General features: G+C 33.3%; 1 protein-coding gene across 1 annotated transcript in view; it reads right to left on the reverse strand.

Annotated features, from left to right (window-relative positions):
* The window catches only part of LOC140452967 (zwei Ig domain protein zig-8-like), a 30642-nt gene extending 12544 nt beyond the window's left edge, over positions 1–18098 (reverse strand). Inside the window, exon 1 of the mRNA XM_072547283.1 lies at positions 17944–18098. Within this exon, the coding sequence (XP_072403384.1) occupies positions 17944–18075 (132 nt within the window). The 5' untranslated portion in view covers positions 18076–18098. The remainder of the gene's footprint in view (positions 1–17943) is intronic.
* Positions 18099–18919: the final 821 nt, after the last annotated feature.

The raw sequence follows: 18919 nt of genomic DNA on the forward strand, positions 1-18919 counted from the left end.
CGAATAATATGCATTTTTGAAAAATACCCAAGAAAAAAAGTATTTACTTCGATTAAATACATTTAAAAAAATTTACTAGAAGCATTTCGGGAAATTGTTTTTTTGTTATAAGTTATTTGTTAATAACAATTTCCGGTCAACTTGATAAAATTTTAAAAAATGCAATTGTAGTCGGTACATTTCGTTTCTAAGCGTCATTTAAGGGGTAAACCGCTCGCCTAAAATAATATAAATAAATATTTTAGCAAAACCACCCTAAATATTGATCATTTTTAACTTGTACTAGTTTTTGGACAATTTAAATAAATTTAAATAAATATTTTAGTAAAACCACCTCAAATAACTATGATTTTTTATCTTGTTCTGAAGCTGTTTTTTTGTGACATCTTAATGCAATTTACTATTTTTGTTGGGAATAAGCCAATAAAGCCTGTTGGGAATAATCCCTACATGGTAAGTAGGTATACTTATACCTACTTACCAAGTAGGGATAGTATCATGATGATTTTTTACGCGTGGTTTACTATGGGATCACTAACATGGGAATTTGAATGTCATGGTTGCATTTGGTGGTATTTTTAAAGACAAATTACATGCTATGATTTTTCTGACGGATATTCTTAAGTTAAAGTGAATTTAATGTAAGTAAATGAACTGTCTTCTAATAAAGTCGTCCCAGGAACGCAACTGATAAATATTGACAATATTATTTTAAAATCATCTACTTTAAAATGTATAATACATGTTTGAATAAACGATGGATCTGCCACAAGGCTTTCCCCTCCTGGCCAGGCTAAATCTGCCGTAGATCTTACCATTGCTTCATCTAAGGTATGTCCTACACTTGATTGGTGTGTTAGTCAGGATACGTATGGATTAGATCATTACCCAATCAGTATTACGCTTAATAACTATTATCACAATGATGCAATTACGTCCCCATTATATAGGTGGTCTATGAATGAAGCAAATTGGACCTTACATACAGCTGAAATAGAGAAATTATTTTCCACGCCACCAAACTGCATCGATACCAACGGTATGTGTATATTTTTATTGGAACAGATTACGAATGCTGCCAACAAAGCTTGCAAAATTCAAAGACCATCCTCAAATATATCATTCAAATCACCTAAATGGTGAGACGAGGAATGCCGTGAGATATCGAATAAGAGAAAAATTGCATGCAAAGGGTACAAACAAACTATGTGTCTGGAAAACTTTGCTGAATATCAAAAATAAATGCTAAATGTAAACGAACCTTTAAACAGAAATGTAGAAATCGTTGGGCCAACTTCTGTCTCAATCTAAACAGACAAACTCATCCAACTGATATATGGGATAGAATTAAGAAAATAAAAAAAAAATAAAAAACTGTATGTGCACGACGAAAATATCGTTGAAAATTTGTTTCATAAAATAGCTCCTTGCTATGTTCCTTCTCCAATATATCCCACTGAAGATAAATTTAAATCACATTTTTTGTTATCTCCTATTAGTATCAATGAACTAACTGCTGATATCAAGTATTCTAAGAGTTTTTCCCCTGGGATTGATGGTATCAATTATCTTATGATATATAACTTGCCTACAATAGTACTTCAATTTCTCCGTGATATTTTTAACAATATTCTAATTAAAGGTGATAACTGTGATTCTTTGAAGTAGTGTCTGTAATACCTATCCCAAAAGCTAATGATCCCAATGTCCTAAGACCGATACCTCTTATGTCATGTATATTGAAAACATTTGAACGAATCATGAAAAATTGATTAGAATGGTGGATGGAAAGTAACAACCTTTCCCAGAAGGTCAGCTTAGGTTTCGTAGAGGGAAAGGAACTATGGATTGCATTTCACACTTGGCAACAGATATCCAGTTAACTTATTCTAAAAACCACGATACAGCTTCTTTATCTGTGGATCTGGGATTTCTGGTGCATATTCTCGACCTGCTGCTTGATCAACTTATATAGACAAGTCCATATTCGTTTACATAATTCACTTATTGCCCAAGGATAGTTAACAAAGGGTTACCTCAGGGCTCAGCGAAAACATCTCGTTTGATTAAAGTGGATTGAATACAATACAAAGCTTTAAGGTTAGTCCTAGGAGTTCTCAAATCTACTCCCACATCAGCCCTTTTGGCAGAATGTAACAAGCCACCTTTACATTTAAGACGTCTATTTTTGGCAGAAAAATTTATTCTTAAATGCCAGTTTAATAATCAAAACGGCTTATTACAAAAAATTTCTTGTCTCTCTGTTGAAAACCTAACAAACAAATGGTGGGCAAATAAAAACTCTCCAACTCTAGCTGTTGCTTTTTTCAATTTATCACAATATTCATTTAATGCAGAGGAGATTCCATTCTTTAGCTCCAATTATGACATACTATATGAATATAAACCCGCTGTAGTAATCCCTTTATCTGTTTCAATTGTTCACGAAGATTTAGTAGTACAGAACAAGCTGGAAGACTGTAAAAATTCTTATAAAATTTATACGGATGGCTCAAAATCGCCTGCTGGTGTTGGCTGTGCCATTTACATAGACAATATTCAAGATTATTTTCAGTACAAATTAAAATCAGATTGCTCAATATTACTACTACTACTAAGGATTTCCACAGTTTTCACTGTCTTCCGTCACTCAACCGTTTTCTCCAATTTTCCCTGTCATTCCAGTCTCCATCTCGCAGGGTTCTTTTCTCCATAGCCTCGTCGATTTCATCTCTGAATGACCTTCGGGGTCTTCCTCTCTTTCTTCTTCCAATCGGGCTCCATTCTGTGATTTTGTTTATCCAGCGTCCTCTGTCCGCTCTTCTGACGTGGCCGTACCAGGATAGTCTCTTCTCCTCTATATAGTCGATTATGTCTGATTGCACTCCCATTCTCCGCTTAATCTCTGCGTTTTCAATTCTGTCTCTTTTTGTAAGTCTACAGCTTCTCCTCAGGAACTCCATTTCTACTGCTCTTATTCTACCTCTATTTCTCTTGTTTATTGTCCAGTTTTCGGACCCATATGTCAGGATACTTCTTGTCAGGGTATTATATATTCTCTTTTTTGTCTTTATCGTAATGTTCTTATCCCACAACACTGAGTTTAGTTGTCTTATACAGTTTCTTGTTTGTCTCAGTCTGTTGTTTATATCTTCTTCTGTTGTTCCCTGGTTCGATATTATGGTTCCTAAATACTTGAATTTATCTGTTCCATTTATTTGTCTTCCCTCTTCTATCTCTAGGTTTCTCATATCCTTGTTTTCTGTTGTTAGGTATTCGGTTTTCTCTAAGTTTATTTCCATTCCGTTGTTTTTATATTCTTCTTCTAGTTTTCTGAGCATAAAGCTGAGATCTTCTTCATCTTGTGCGATGACTACTTGATCGTCGGCAAAACTTAAGGTGTATAGGTATTCGTCTCTTACTGGTATGCCCATTCTTTCGCACTTTCTCCTCCATGGTTTGAGTGTCTTTTCCAAGAATATTTTAAACAGAGTAGGCGACGTAGCACAGCCTTGTAGAAGTCCTTTTGTCGTCTTAAATGGATTGTAGGCTTTATTTCCACATTTAATAGCTACTTTGTTTTCTTTGTATAATGCTTTAACTGCTTTTATTAGTGTTTGTCGGATTCCGAGATCATTCATTGCTTCCCATAATTTGACTCTAGGTATTGAGTCATATGCTTTCTTTAGATCAACAAAGGCCAGATGGACCGGTCTACCTTTTGCCATTTTCTTCTCTATCAGTTGTTATAATGTGTACGTATGATCTAGGCATGATTTTCCTACTGTAAACCCTGCTTGGTCTTCTCCAATTTTTCCTATTATTTCAGTTTCTAGTTTTTCCTTAATAATTTTCCCGTAAAGTCTACCTACCGACGATATTATACTAATTCCTCTATAGTTTTCACATTTTTTCCTGTTTCCTTTCTTATGTATGGATGTGATGTATGCTTGTGTCCATTCCGCAGGTATTTCTTCTCCATTTAGTCCTCTTTCGAACATTCTATGTAGCATGCGGAATATCTTTTCCGTTCCGTTTTTAATTAGTTCGTTTGGTATTCCTCCGGGTCCTTTAGCTTTTTTGTTCTTCAATGTCTTGATTGCTCTCTTAACTTCTGCCAGGCTTATTTCTATCTGGTCGTATGCCCCATTTCCTGTATGTTCTATATTCTCTTCCTGAAATTGGGGACGGTTTTCTGTAAGTAGTTCTACGTAGTATTCTTGCCACTCGTTTTCACTAATTTTGCCGATCTGGGTTTTCTCTGTCTTATTTCGTTGAAGTGCTTTTAATATTCGCCATGATTCTGAATTTCTCGTTCCTCCGATATGTCGTTCTATCTCTGTGCATGCTTGTTCCCATCGTTCGTTCTTTTCATTTGTTACTTTTTTCTTTACCTCTCTGTTTTTCGCTCTATATAGGTCTAAGTCTTCCTGTTTTTTGGTGTTTAGGTATTTTATGTGTAGTTTTTTCTTTTCTTTTATGCATTTCAATGTGTCTTCCCTTAATTTGATATTCTGATGGGTGTTCCTTTGGTCGTCTTCTCCAAGAGCTTCTAAGGCCGCTGAAATCAGGCAGGTTTTTATGTGTTCATGCATTTCATCTAACGTGTCATATCTGAATTCTTCTAGTTTTTGGTCTAGTCTTCTTTTGTATAAATCTTTTATTGATTCTTCCTGCAATAGATGTAATTTGAGCCTCTTTTCGTTTATTGTCGTTCCCGTTGTAACAATCGATGTATGTTTTTGTTTTGTCCAGATATAGGGGAATTCCATCCATGTCACCACAAGTTTGTGATCTGTTCCACACTCTGCCCCTCTTTTCACTCTGGTGTCTTTCACTTTGATGGAGCTTTTGTGGTTCATGATAATGTAGTCAATAATGGATCTTAGTTTTCTTGTCTCTTGAGTCCATGTGTACTTATGTATATTTTTGTGTTTGTAGAATCCGTTCATAATTTTCAAATCATTTACTTCACATAGTTCTACCAATCTTTCTCCGTTGTCGTTAATTGTGTCTTCTCCAAATGGACCAACTGTTCTTTCATTGTCTTTTCTTCCGACTCTTCCATTTAGATCCCCCACTATTATTGTTTCTTGTTTAGGTTTTCTCTTATCCATTTGTTCCTGAAGTTGTTCGATAAATCGTTCTTTCTCATTGGCTGGACTGTCTTCCGTTGGACCGTATGTTGCTAGTATTATAATTTCTCTGCCATACATCTTGATTTTCAGTTTGGCAATTCTCTCGTTTATGGGTTCCCAATCGTCTATAGATTTTTCCCATTTTTTCTTTAGTAGAATTCCAACTCCAGCTTTTGCGCGGTCTTTCTTTTCTACTCCGCTCCAACAATGGATTAGTTCCCCTATTCTTTCCGTGCCGTTTCCTTTCTTTTTTGTTTCCGTTGTGACGAGGATATCGAGATTCATCTTTTCGAATTCTGATGTTACTTCACTGGCTTTTGTTCTCCAGCCCTGCACATTCCATGTGCCGATTCTTAGTTTTCTCTGTCTTTGTCTTTGGTTGAGTTTCGAAGCCGGGTTTGTTGAATTCAAAGCAGAAGTGCCCCCCCCCCCGTATCCGATGGGGCTCCCTCCTTCGGAGGTGTGGATTGCCACCCGGGGATTAATTTTAAAATTTTTCATTTCTGCCAATTGTTCGTTAGCCCTTGGATTTTTTTAAGTGTGCTAGGTTGCTAACGCCTAACGCCACAACCCCCTTTTGGAGGACCTATTGTTCAGCCGCCCACTCTGGGTCAGACGCTGTTTGCAGCCGCCCACTCTGGGTCAGACGCTACTGTTGTCAGTTTTGGTCCGCGTCGGGTATTTCATTTCCCCGATACCACCCATATCTGGGAGGCATTTCCCTATCCGCCACCTGGGGACGCGTCCGGTAGAGGATTGACAACCTCCTCCTCGGAATTGCTCAATATTCACAGCTGAATTGGTGGCCATTGTCAAGGGGTTGGATTGGATTAATAGCACATTAAATTTCGAACGATATATAATTTTATCTGACTAACAGTCCATCCTCCTAGCATTAAGACACTTCTCTAAACACATATATACCAACAGACTAATTGTAGATGCGCTTGAAAAGCGAAGGATCCTAACTTCTCTAAAAAGAATTGTTAACTTTGTGTGGGTTAAAGGTCGCTCTAATATTACAGGAAATGAAAAAGTAGACTATTTGGGTAAAGACGCTACTTTAGTGGGTATAGAATACAACGAGTTGCCCAAATGGGATTTAGTTTCAGCTAGGAAGAAACATGTTAGACTTAATTGGGGAATTGAGTAGCAATCCTTTACTAACAGTAACAAAAATACATACTGCAGTATATATCAAACTCTTCCATCTACTCCCCCAAATTACAGAAACCCCATCTCTCGGAAGATTTATACTATGTACGTTAGATGCCTTTTTGGATATGCTACAGTAAACGCTTACTTATATAAAATAAAACTTTCCGAAACTGATATTATGTGAATGTAATGGCAGTTATGATGACCTTAACCACTTGATGTTTCAATGTCGGTATAATCAAGAAGCCATAAAATTTTTATTTCAAGCTATCTCCCAACAAAAAATCATACTGTCGCAGAACGTTGCTTCTATTCTCTATTTAGGTAGTCGAAATCCAACTATTAGATCGATTTTATTGGAATTTTTCAAACGCACTAAACGGAAAATCTAAACTGCCTTTTTCAGTGTCTTTCCTTTTATGCCATTTGCCTTTAACCGTTGCCTGTAATGTTTGTGTAAAAAAAAGTCGCTATGAAGGGCACCTTAGTGACTTATTCCCAACAAAAATAGTAAATATTTGGAAACCACCTCAAATAACTATGATTTTTGAGTTATACTTAAAAAATCAAAATAAAACTAAATAAATTATTTAGCGAAACCACCCCAAATAACTATGCTCCCAACTTATACTAGTGTTTAATCTTGGAATAGTTTACTACCTCTACCATTGCAAATTATTTGTAAAGTTATGCAGGATAAGGTGGCAGTTTCGAAGGATTACACCTTATCCCTGAGACCGAATTATTCTCGTATATACGAGAAACCTGAAACATGTATTAAATTTAAACCTATTTGTAACTCCCTTAGTATATTTGTAACCATCAATACTTATTTATAGACATTATTATTTCGATAGTGAATAGCTATTGTGCCATTATGACCAATCTCTATATTTTTGGTGTATTTATCTGCTTTTTCACATTAATACAGTATTGCCCAAAATAAACAGTACTAAAACTGAAACATAGATGTCTCTTTGTGCGGCTGTCATATTCAAATTAACTAGTATAGACCTGTCAAGTAATCCTTTAACAATTAATTATTAAGGCCTAATTGTTAAAAATGGTGTTAAGTACAGAGGAGAAAGTGTTTCTGGTGGAGCACTATTTTCGCTCATACGGAATCGGCCGAGGTAATACTGCAAGTCTGCAATACGTGTGTGATCAATTCACACAAAGGTTTAATAAACGTTCTCCAAGTAATGGTTCTCTGTTAAGTTCTCTGTAACTTTGAAAGTTGTTGAAAAGTTTAGAAATACGGGTAATGTATTGTGCCAATGAAAAGGAAACTAAGGGCGTCCCAGGACAGTTAACAACAACGATAACCATGAACGTGTTTTTAAGCGAATCTTGGAAAATCCGAAAGCCAGCCAGTAAATGCATCTTGGCTTAAAACGAACTTCCTTGCAAAGAATCCTGAAGGAGCTGGGTGCATTTTCGTATGTGATTCAGGTACATTAACAATTACATTCCATGGATTATCAAAGTACAGTGGAATATCGTGCCAGAATTCTTGCATTACAGTATGAAAATCCTAAATTTTTGAAAAATGTATTGTTTTCAGACGAAGTACATTTTCATTTTTCGGGTCATGTAAATTGTCGCACAAATCGATTTCTGGGCTTTGCCAGACCAGATAAAGTTCAAGAAGTTCCTTTACATAGCGCAAAAGTGAGTGTCTGGTGTGCAGTTTCGGGACACGAAATCATTGGTCCATACTTTATCGAAGAAAATGGTAGGCAAGTCACACTTAATCAACAGAGGTACATACACATTTTAACACCCTTTATCCCTGATCTACGTCAATTTTGTTGTACACGTAATTTGGCAGTTCGAAACCAATTTTTCTAGCAGGATGGGACAACTTGCCATACTGCTGTCGCAGTTCGTCAATTTCTTTAGGGATATTTTCCAAACAAATTCATTTTACGATTTACTGACTTCCCCTATCCTGCACATTCTACAGACTTAACATTTCCAGATGCTTATATTTGGGACATGGCTAAAACTTTATTCCATAACATTACGAGAAATCTGGAATATCGGTATGAAGTCTGTCTTGAGAAAGGAGGAGCTCATTTAGAACATGTTATCAAATGTCAATAATATGTATTTTTTAAAACAATAAAATAATTACAAGTTCAGTACTGTTTATTTTGGGCTATACTGAATTTTAACCCTTAATATCCTAGTGTTACCTATAAGTTAAGCAATATTTATAGTGTGCGAAAATGTTGTGCCTATATGCATCTCGCAATAGTGGAAATACCATAACAAACCCAGACGGTATCGCAGAGGTGTGGAAACAATATTGTGAAATACTATTCTCTAAAAACGATCCAGAAAAGAAGTTATGAAAACGAACCTCAAATACTGAAATCAGAAATTAAGGCGGCAATTAAAAAGCTAAAATTCAAAAAAGCAGAAGGAGAAGATGGGATACCAGCTGAAACACTCAAAGAAATGGGAGAATTAGGGACGGAAGTAATGCTTAGAATTTGCAATGAGATCTGGAATATCGGAATATGGGAATAAACTTACGTTTATTCCCATATATAAAAAAGGTTCACCGACAAATTACAGTAATTACCATACAGTAGCATTGATATCACATGCGAGCAAAGTAATTCTAACCATCATTAATGAAAGACTCATCCAAAACGGTTACCGCGAAAATCACATCAATAGGCGCATCCACAAACATCAATCTCCCACTCAATCTCAATCCAAAGACTCAGACCCTTATCATACGAAAGCTTTTCTTCCTTACATCAAAGATGTCACTGACAAAATCGACAAAATTCTTAAACCAAGAGGAATAAAAACCATATTTACCCCCCAACAAAAACTTTCATCTCTTGTCCGATCAATCAAAGACAATATTCCAAATGAACAGCACGGAGTTTATGAAATTCCTTGTGCAGTCTGTCCCCGATCCTATATAGGCCAAACAAATCGTAGAATTCAAAATAGGATTTATGAACATTACATTTCTGTTCGCAATTCCGATTCAATTTCAGCTCTCGGTCAACACCATTTTCATACAGGTCACAAAATTGATGTTGAAAACTCCAGAACCATAGCCCCCATCCGCTTTTATAAACCAATAATTATCCGAGAAGCCATAGAAATAGAAAAAAGACCAAATTGCCTTAATAAAAGACATGACGCCATACGGTTACCTTCTACATGGAGACCTCTCATAAACAAAATATCGCCCCCTCCATCCTCGAATCAAAATCCCACTGTCGGAAATGTTCGCGCCAACTCTCGCGCCAATCCCCACCCTAACCACCACCTAGGCCACGTCACCATCGACGGTATAAATGAACCGTCCCCTGGTCCCAGTCCTAGTAGTGAACTAGTGAGTGAACTAGAAGTGACTAGTGAGTGTAGTAGTGTCTGGGGGCTCGGGAGACTGAGACCTCGGAAGCCCTGAAAAAGACATCAGAGAGGATGTCGAAAGCTCGGCAAAATGGATATCGACGCGGTTCAACCCGGAAGACTGGTGAGTTTAATATTCATTTTTATAATAGTATTAATCTTAGCTCTAGGGTTCCCATATATATATATATATATATATATATATATATATATATATATATATATATATATATATATATATATATATATATATATATATATATATATATATATATATATATATATATATATATATATATATATATATATATATATATATATATATATATATATATATCTATATATATATATATATATATATATCTATATATATATATCTATATATATATATATATATATATCTATATATATATATCTATATATATATATCTATATATATATATATATATATATATATCTATATATATATATATATATAAATATATATATATATATATATAAATATATATATATATAAATATATATATATATATATATCTATATATATATATATAGAAAAGAAATTTAATCTTTGCAGATTAGTTAAATAGTAAACTCTTAAATATTGGGGAAATCTGCAAGAAATACTCTAATGTGTATCAATTGTTTCGCCGAACGTTTTCGCCAAAGAGAATTAATTTGGCTTCTTCAGGGCTGAAAGAGAATAAATTATAATTAGCTACCATATATTATCTATTAAAACATTATTGATCTTACCGTAACTTAGAATTGTAGAGTTAGAATATTAAAAAACTTTGCTAGTAACATAGTGGTGTTTTTTGTTACTATGTGCAAAAAAAGTTTTTTTATAAGAATTGAAATGTATGGTAGCTTCGAACTTGACACGTAAAGGCTTACCCAAGGTTAATCGAAAAACCCAATGCAACTACATTTAAAAGGAGGTAATTCTTTGAAATGTCGGCAATAACTAAATTTTGATTTTAAATAGTTAAAAGTGAGGTTCTGTTTAAGCCAGAACGCAAGCGCTGACAACTTCATTGTAATTGGTATGAATCTTTATGTCGTTAAGGTTCATTGGTAAAAAACGAATAAATTTAAATCCCAGTAAAGGGAAATATTATTTTGATTTTCTTTATTTAATTATATTATTGTTCATGTATTATTGAATCTTATTGAGACGTATCTAAGAAAAGCAAGGGAATGTTATATATTTTTTTGTTAATGAAAATTAATTATAAAGGTATGTTAGTTGTTAATGGATATATCAGTCAAATTAGTAATCTGTGATATAGTATTGTTCTTGGTATCTGATTTAAGTAACAGGTGGTATATATCGCTTAGATTCTTGATGTCACTCTTAACATTAATGGAGAAATCGTTAAGAAAAATATAGGACATTTCAATGAACTCTCTTTTGGATTTATTGTTCTCACGGTGGAGAATTGTGGTGTTGGTATAGTCCATGAGATGACCAGTGGAATGGACATGTTTGGCTAATGCACAACGGTCAGGGTGAAGTCGAGAATCACTTTTGTGTAATGTAATACGTGATTTCAATAATTGAGATGTTTGACCGATGTAGGAATTGTTGCAAGAGAGACATGGAATGTTGTAGACAATATTACTAAGCCTATCTATGGGAGTCTTATCTTTTATCTTAGAATAAAGATTATTAATTGTTAGGGCTGATCTACAAGCTACATTAAGTTTAATGTTGTTATTATTATTGCCAAAGCTATTTTCAACACTTTTCAGAATCCTTGTTAACCCCGGAGTGATATCTTTGAAATATGGTAATGAAAAATATTTGTTTATAGGAGTATCAGAGACTGGGTTCCCACTTAAGACATCAGGATCAGCATTGTTAGTCGCGAAGGAAGGTGAAATATCTTCGTCATGGATAGTATTAAACAAAATCTTATTAACTAATGGTGTTGGATAAGCGTTTGAAATAAAAAGTTTCTGTAGGATTTGTAGGTTTTTTGTATGAAATGAAGGATCTGATAGTTTTGTTACTCTATTTTTCATCTGTTTGATTAAGTTGACTTTGGTAGAATTATTATGGTATGAGTTGTAGTTAAGGTATCTACCAGAATGGGTCGGTTTTTTATACCAATCTATTTTGATGTTGTTGGTTTCCCTGATCATCCTTATGTCGAGAAAGGGGACGGACCAATTACCATCTTCCCTCTCTATAGTGAACTGGATGTAGGGGTCATAACCATTAAAAGTGTCTAATAGTTCATCTACCTTGTCATTGGGTATGGCCAAAATGATATCATCAACATATTTTTTAATAAATGGAATATTAAAGGATAGTAAAGGAATGACTGAGTCTAATACATAATCCATAACGTAAGTTGCAATGATAGGAGAAATCTTAGCTCCCATAGGGGTACCGAAAGTTTGTTGATAGAATTTATCATTAAATGAGAAGTAAGTGTTATTAAAGAGAAATTCGACGATGCTGATGAATCTGTCGTAAGACATGGAACAACAACCTCTAATACGGTCCCAGTTGATTTTTCGATTAACCTTGGGTAAGCCTTTACGTGTCAAGTTCGAAGCTACCATACATTTCAATTCTTATAAAAAAACTTTTTTTGCACATAGTAACAAAAAACACCACTATGTTACTAGCAAAGTTTTTTAATATTCTAACTCTACAATTCTAAGTTACGGTAAGATCAATAATGTTTTAATAGATAATATATGGTAGCTAATTATAATTTATTCTCTTTCAGCCCTGAAGAAGCCAAATTAATTCTCTTTGGCGAAAACGTTCGGCGAAACAATTGATACACATTAGAGTATTTCTTGCAGATTTCCCCAATATTTAAGAGTTTACTATATATATATATATATAAATATATATATATATAAATATATATATATATATATATATATATATAAATATATATATATATATATAAATATATATATATATATAAATATATATATATAAATATATATATATATATATATATATATATATAAATATATATATATATATAAATATATATATATATAAATATATATATATATATATATATATATATATATAAATATATAAATATATATATATATATATATATATATATACATATATAAATATATATATATAAATATATATATATATATATATATATATATATATATATATATATATATATATATATATATATATATATATATAATATATATAAATATATAAATTGATTTCTAAAATCTAGTTGTAGGTAATGTAAAATATATTACTCTTTTTGCAAATTTAATCTTCATATTTTGCAATTGTAGGCTCAAATGTAATGCACAAATAGACAAGGAAGAGCGGCTTCTTATTTTTAAATCTTACTGGAAACTTGGAAACATTGAGAGACAACGTGATTTTATAAATAGTTTAGTAGAAGTTGGAGATTGCAAAAGAAGGATCATAACAGAGGAAAATTCAAGACGATCAAGAACTTTAAACTTTCATTTTATTATTGGAAATATTCGTCAAAGAGTATGTAGGTCGATATTTTTACAAACTCTAGGCATAAAAAAAGGAGTACTAAATTTTGCAATTAAAAAACGTTTCCCTAATAGTACTAGTACTGAACATGATAAAAGAGGCGACTATGGAACATCAAAAATATCCGATGAATCATCAATATTTTTGAAATTTACGAAAGAACATATCAAAAAGTTTCCCACTATGGAATCTCATTATTGCCGCAAAGACTCAAAAAGATTTTACTTAGATCCAAAATTGAATATTTCTACCATGTTCAAACTTTATCAATCAGAGTGCATGGTAAACAATAAAACTTGTCTCAAAGAATCGTAATACCGAAAAGTATTTAATAATCATTTTAATTTATCCTTTTATACGCCAAAGAAAGATCAGTGTGTGACACGTACTATGAAAAAGCAAATCCTGCAGACAAGCACACGCTTTAGCAGAACTACAACTGCCACATATAATTAAAGAACAGGGCAAGAGATGAAAAAAATTCTGATAAAATTGCCGCTGCGTTAAATAACTCAACCATACACGCCTGTAATTTTGACCTGCAACAGGTCCTGTACGTTCCAACGGATCCGACAAATCCGGTTCTATTTTATAAAATGAAACTTGCTACTTATAATTTTACGATTTTCAATACTGGAAATAATACTGGTAAATGTTTCATGTTAACTGAGATTGAGGATAGACGTGGGTCCTCAGAAGTAGTGTCTTGCTTGTTTCAGCATCTTAGGAGTCTCCTTCAAACATTTAAAAGAGTTAGACTATTCAGTGACACTTGCGGTGGTCAGAACAAAAATCAATTTATTGCTTCCATGTTTCTTTATGCTGTTTAGGTTTTACCTATTGAAGTAATCGATCAAAAATTTCTTATTTCTGGTCACAGTCAAATGGAATGTGACTCAATGCATGCTAGAATAGAAACCGCGGCCAAAAATATCCCTACATATTTGCCGCATAAATGGGTTACTATTGCAAAGAACGCAAAACGAAATGCTGCTCCAAAATATGAAGTTTATACAACACCTGACCTTAGCTTTATTGATTGAAAACCCCTTGCAAAACTTATAATGGTTAATCGAAACAAAGCTGAAGATGTAACTGTGATTAATTGGCGTGACATTAAGTGGATTCGTTATGAAAAAGGTAATCCTTTTGTGATGCACGTTAAAACCTATTTAGATGAAGAACTATTTCACAAAATATTGATTGTTCCTCGTAGGGGTCGAAGAGTTACGTCCACCATGGAAAATTGTTTAAAGCTTTTATTTGAAGAAAAAAGAAAAATATCGGCTGCAAAACTTGAAAACTTAAAAGAAATCAGTAGTGCCGTAAATTTTTCCGACGATTGCAGAACCTTTTATAGAGACTTAATTGGAGATCCAAATATTGAGGACGAGACGGTATTACCCGATATAAATGACCAGGAAGAGCAAGATTTTTTTTGAAATATTAATTTTACAAGAAGTTTACACCGTTGTTTATTTATTACTTATTTTTATAAATTTTACTGTAGTTGTAATATTGTAGATAACCACTATTCATTTTTCAATTTAAAATAAAGTTAAGTTCCAAATGTAGCTATGTGCATTTTATTACGAAAAACCCTCCCCAAACTACTAATTTAAAGAACTATTTATTATTCTTATACTTATCTAATGTGTTTGTCAGTATTACTACCTAATACTTTATAGAGAAACAATAATTCTATTTGAAAGACCTGATTTGATCGACAGGGTTAAAAAATTTCGTTTAATCGAAAACGACAATTTTGTAGTTAGCCACTTTTGGAACCAGGCCATCGAAGTGTTAGCAATTGGTGGTTTAAAAATTCTCAAATCTATTCGCTAATCTGTCAAAGCGAAGTTGTATAAGAAATTCTAATAACTGCAATTAGGTAATCTCGATAAAAATAAATATTTACTCTTTTTTATTTTATATAAATTAAAAATTGCAGAATTTCTAAAATAATATAATCAAAATGTATTTTTTAAAAGCTTTCTCTCTTTATACACACACCGGCAAAATTAACGGAACACCTTAAAAATGGGACATGTTAGATGTCTCGAATTTCCTAAACCTGTTGTCCGATTTTAGTGATTTTTTTAGTATGTTATAGTTATATTATTTAAGAATATCGATGTAATAATACTGATGCTAGACAGGTCAATATCATTTTATACCGGGTGTAACAATCATACTGTGTTTTTTCCTTAAAGTTCGGAACACGCTAGGGAATATTCTAGCATATATAAAATATTGAAATTAAAACTCAATTATAGCCTCAGGCTTTCTTAACATTTTCTTTTTTGATTAATTTGCTTGTGTTTGATAATAAAAAAGTTAGGTACGTTAACAACTAGCCATGTTTTTCATCAATAAATCATCATTTTCTGCTTAGTTTAATAAACAAGCCTAAAGTAGGCTATGAGAAGTTAACAATTTAATACACACACCGACAAATTTAAAGGAACAAGTTATTAATGCAATATTTGTTTATATTTCTATTTTATAGACTATATCTACATAGCTTTGAATGCTCCTTGACACAAGAAAGTCTTAAATGTCAAAATGTCAAATTAATTTGTTTATTTGTATTGTGTTTTACATTTTACAGTCGTTCTGTCTGTTGATAACAAGTACAAACTTGTATTTAATTGATAAGTTAATTTGTTTGAGTTTGTTGGATGTGATTTTTCTGTTGATTTGTTCTAATCAGTGGTGTTCTTATTGCAAAGAGTAAGTAAAAATGGGTGATTTAATACCGACTAATATTGCTAGGGCCGCAACAATGGTCGAACGTACAGGGAAGTTGCTGGAATATTTGGTAAATCACCATCAACCATCCATCGTTGTGTAAGTCGTTGGAGACAAACCAGGGAGTATGTAAGAAGAAGGGGACAAGGTAGAAAACATTTAACCACGGTTGTAGATGATCGATTTATAACTTTGTAAACATTACGTAGTAGACGTCAAACGGCAGTTCAAACCAAAAACCTGTTGCAAAATGTTCGTGAAACTACCATAAGTGAGCGCACAGTAAGAAGGAGACTTAAAGAAGCCGGTCTTAAGTCATATGTGCCAATAAAATCTCCCAGACTCCAGAGACAACATCGTTTAGTACGACTACAAGTTGGTCGAGTACATCAAAATTGGAATGATAACCACTGGAGTCAAATTCTCTTTACGGACGAGAGTCGTTTCTGTGTAAATTACATCGACGGTAGAGAAAGATTGTATCGACGCCAAGGAGAACGAAATGCCCCTTTCAATTTTACTACGACCGTCCCCTTTGGTGGAGGTTTAATTATGGTGTGGGACGGTATATGTTTGGGAGTAAGAACAGAGTTAATGGCGATTGATGATGGAGCATTAACAGCAGATAGGTATATCAGAGATATTCTTCAAGATCATGTGATACCTTTTGCACCATATATTGGCGAAAATTTTATTTTAATGCAGGATAATGAGCGCCCACACGTCGCAGGCTGTGTAAGAGATTTCTTATTACAAGTGGGTATAACAACGATGAATTGGCCAGCTTGTTCCCCAGACCTGAACCCGATAGAGAATGTGTGGGACATGCTAGGCAGAAAACTTAGGGCATGGGTTCCTGCTATTCAAAACAGAGAGGAAGTCAGAATTGCTTTGATTGAGGAATGGGAGAGACTGCCTCAACAACTGATCGATAGCGTTATCAGAAGTATGAGAACACGAATAACTGCAGTTGTAAGGGCTCGTGGGGGAAACACACGCTATAAAAGCCAAAAAAAAAGCATAAAAAACCAATTTAAGTTCAAACTGTACAATAAAGTTAATGTGTTTAAAATCCGTATTTTGTTTGAGTCTGACATCTTTGTGTTATATTTCTTCTTAAACAGGTTTCATATTGTACTACCATTGTAATATAAATTCAAAATACGTCACCAACATTCGTATTATAATTTTATCTAAACAATATTAACAATATATAGACTAGAGAGAAAATATTCAGATTTTATGGTTGTTCCTTTAAATATGCCGGTGAAACTAAGCAGAAAATGAGCGTTTATTGATGAAAAACATGGCTAGTTGTTAAAGTACCTAACTTTTTTATTATCCAACACAAGGAAATGAATCAAAAAAGAAAATGTTAAGAAAGCCTGAGGCTATAATTGAGTTTTAATTTCAATATTTTATATATGCTAGAATATTCCACAGGGTGTTCCGAACTTTAAGGAAAAAACACAGTATGATTGTTACACCCGGTATAAAATGATACTGACCTGTCTAGAAATAATATTATTACATCGATATTTTAAAATAATATAGCTATACCATAATAAAAAAATCACTCAAATCGGACAACAGGTTTAGGAAATTCGAGACATCCAACATAACCCATTGTTAAGGTGTTCCGTTAATTTTGCCGGTGAGTGTATTTGAAGCATAAAACATATATACATTATAAAAACATGCCCACACTGTCAAACTGAAATAATTTGTTGCATGGTTGACTTTTGCGGCTATACTCTGGTTGTCTCCTCGTTAACGATGTCCGAAATTTTTTCTATGAACAAAACGTACTAACTTTTTAAAATCAGACCTGATTTTTTACCAGGTGACATAATATATACTACTTTTGCTATTTATTACTAAAAATATTTTCTTATAAAATTATTGTAAAAAGTTAACCACATACTCAGCGAAATATATTGCGCACCCGGTAGTTTTAGTTCCCCCAACTTAAATGTTTTCAATAAATAAATTTCTTACCGTTTTATTTCCTAAATTTCTAACTCGGCAACTGAGATAGGCTGATTTCCCAACAAGAGCCGTGACGTTGCTGGGAGTCATTGCATCGAAGTAGGGATCGAAACGATTTTGTGGAATTGCAGGTGGTCCCATGGGTAGTGAAGGCAGCGTTTCACTCTCTGGGAGGGAGTTAAACCCAGAGCCAGAAGATGTCATGGCGAAACTTACCAATGGCGGACCTAAAAAATATGTAAATTAAATATCTTGCTGAGTTTGGCTTTTGTCTTAATTCCATTTTATTTTATATTCTCGTATAGATATACGACAGTTTCTTAAAATTTTAAATTTCAAGTAATCAATTCGCGAAATAATAAAGAATACATTGACTGTTAAACTAGAATTTGGTGTAATTTTGTGGTAACATAAATAATTGGTATTCCTCCTAAATATATAATTCTCATATGACTACAAATATCTATTATGGATTTGTGAACAAATTTACGAGAAATATACTATTTGTATTAAGTTGGTAGTTATGAATTAATTATACATTTATCGAGGTAATTTATTTTCATATACAGGGTATTGCTATACTTGACCAATGATGCTTTACCCCAGAGAGTTTTCGCAATTAGATGAATTTTGATATCGAATCATGAGAAATTTAAAAATTTGCACTAAATCAGAAATTCTTTTAACACGTTAGCTTCCCACCTTAAAAAAAACATGGCTGGTAGGGAAAGTGGCATGACAATGCTGCGAGGCAAGATGGGGTATTTTTTCCGGGGTATGATGAGGAATTAGGAGTAAAATGAGGTTGTAGGTCTGGGTTAATTTAAATTTCTTAATAAATAACATTGGATTGTTTTAGGTAATTGGTACATACTTACAAGAAAAAAAAAATCGGTTGCCTGTAAAGTCGGTTTTACGGGCGAAAATTTTACGTGACAACGTCTTTTTCTCGGTAGAATATTTATTGATATGAATATTATTAAAT

This window comes from Diabrotica undecimpunctata, chromosome 11 (genome assembly GCF_040954645.1).
Source record: "Diabrotica undecimpunctata isolate CICGRU chromosome 11, icDiaUnde3, whole genome shotgun sequence".
NCBI classification, from domain to species: Eukaryota; Metazoa; Arthropoda; class Insecta; order Coleoptera; family Chrysomelidae; genus Diabrotica; species Diabrotica undecimpunctata.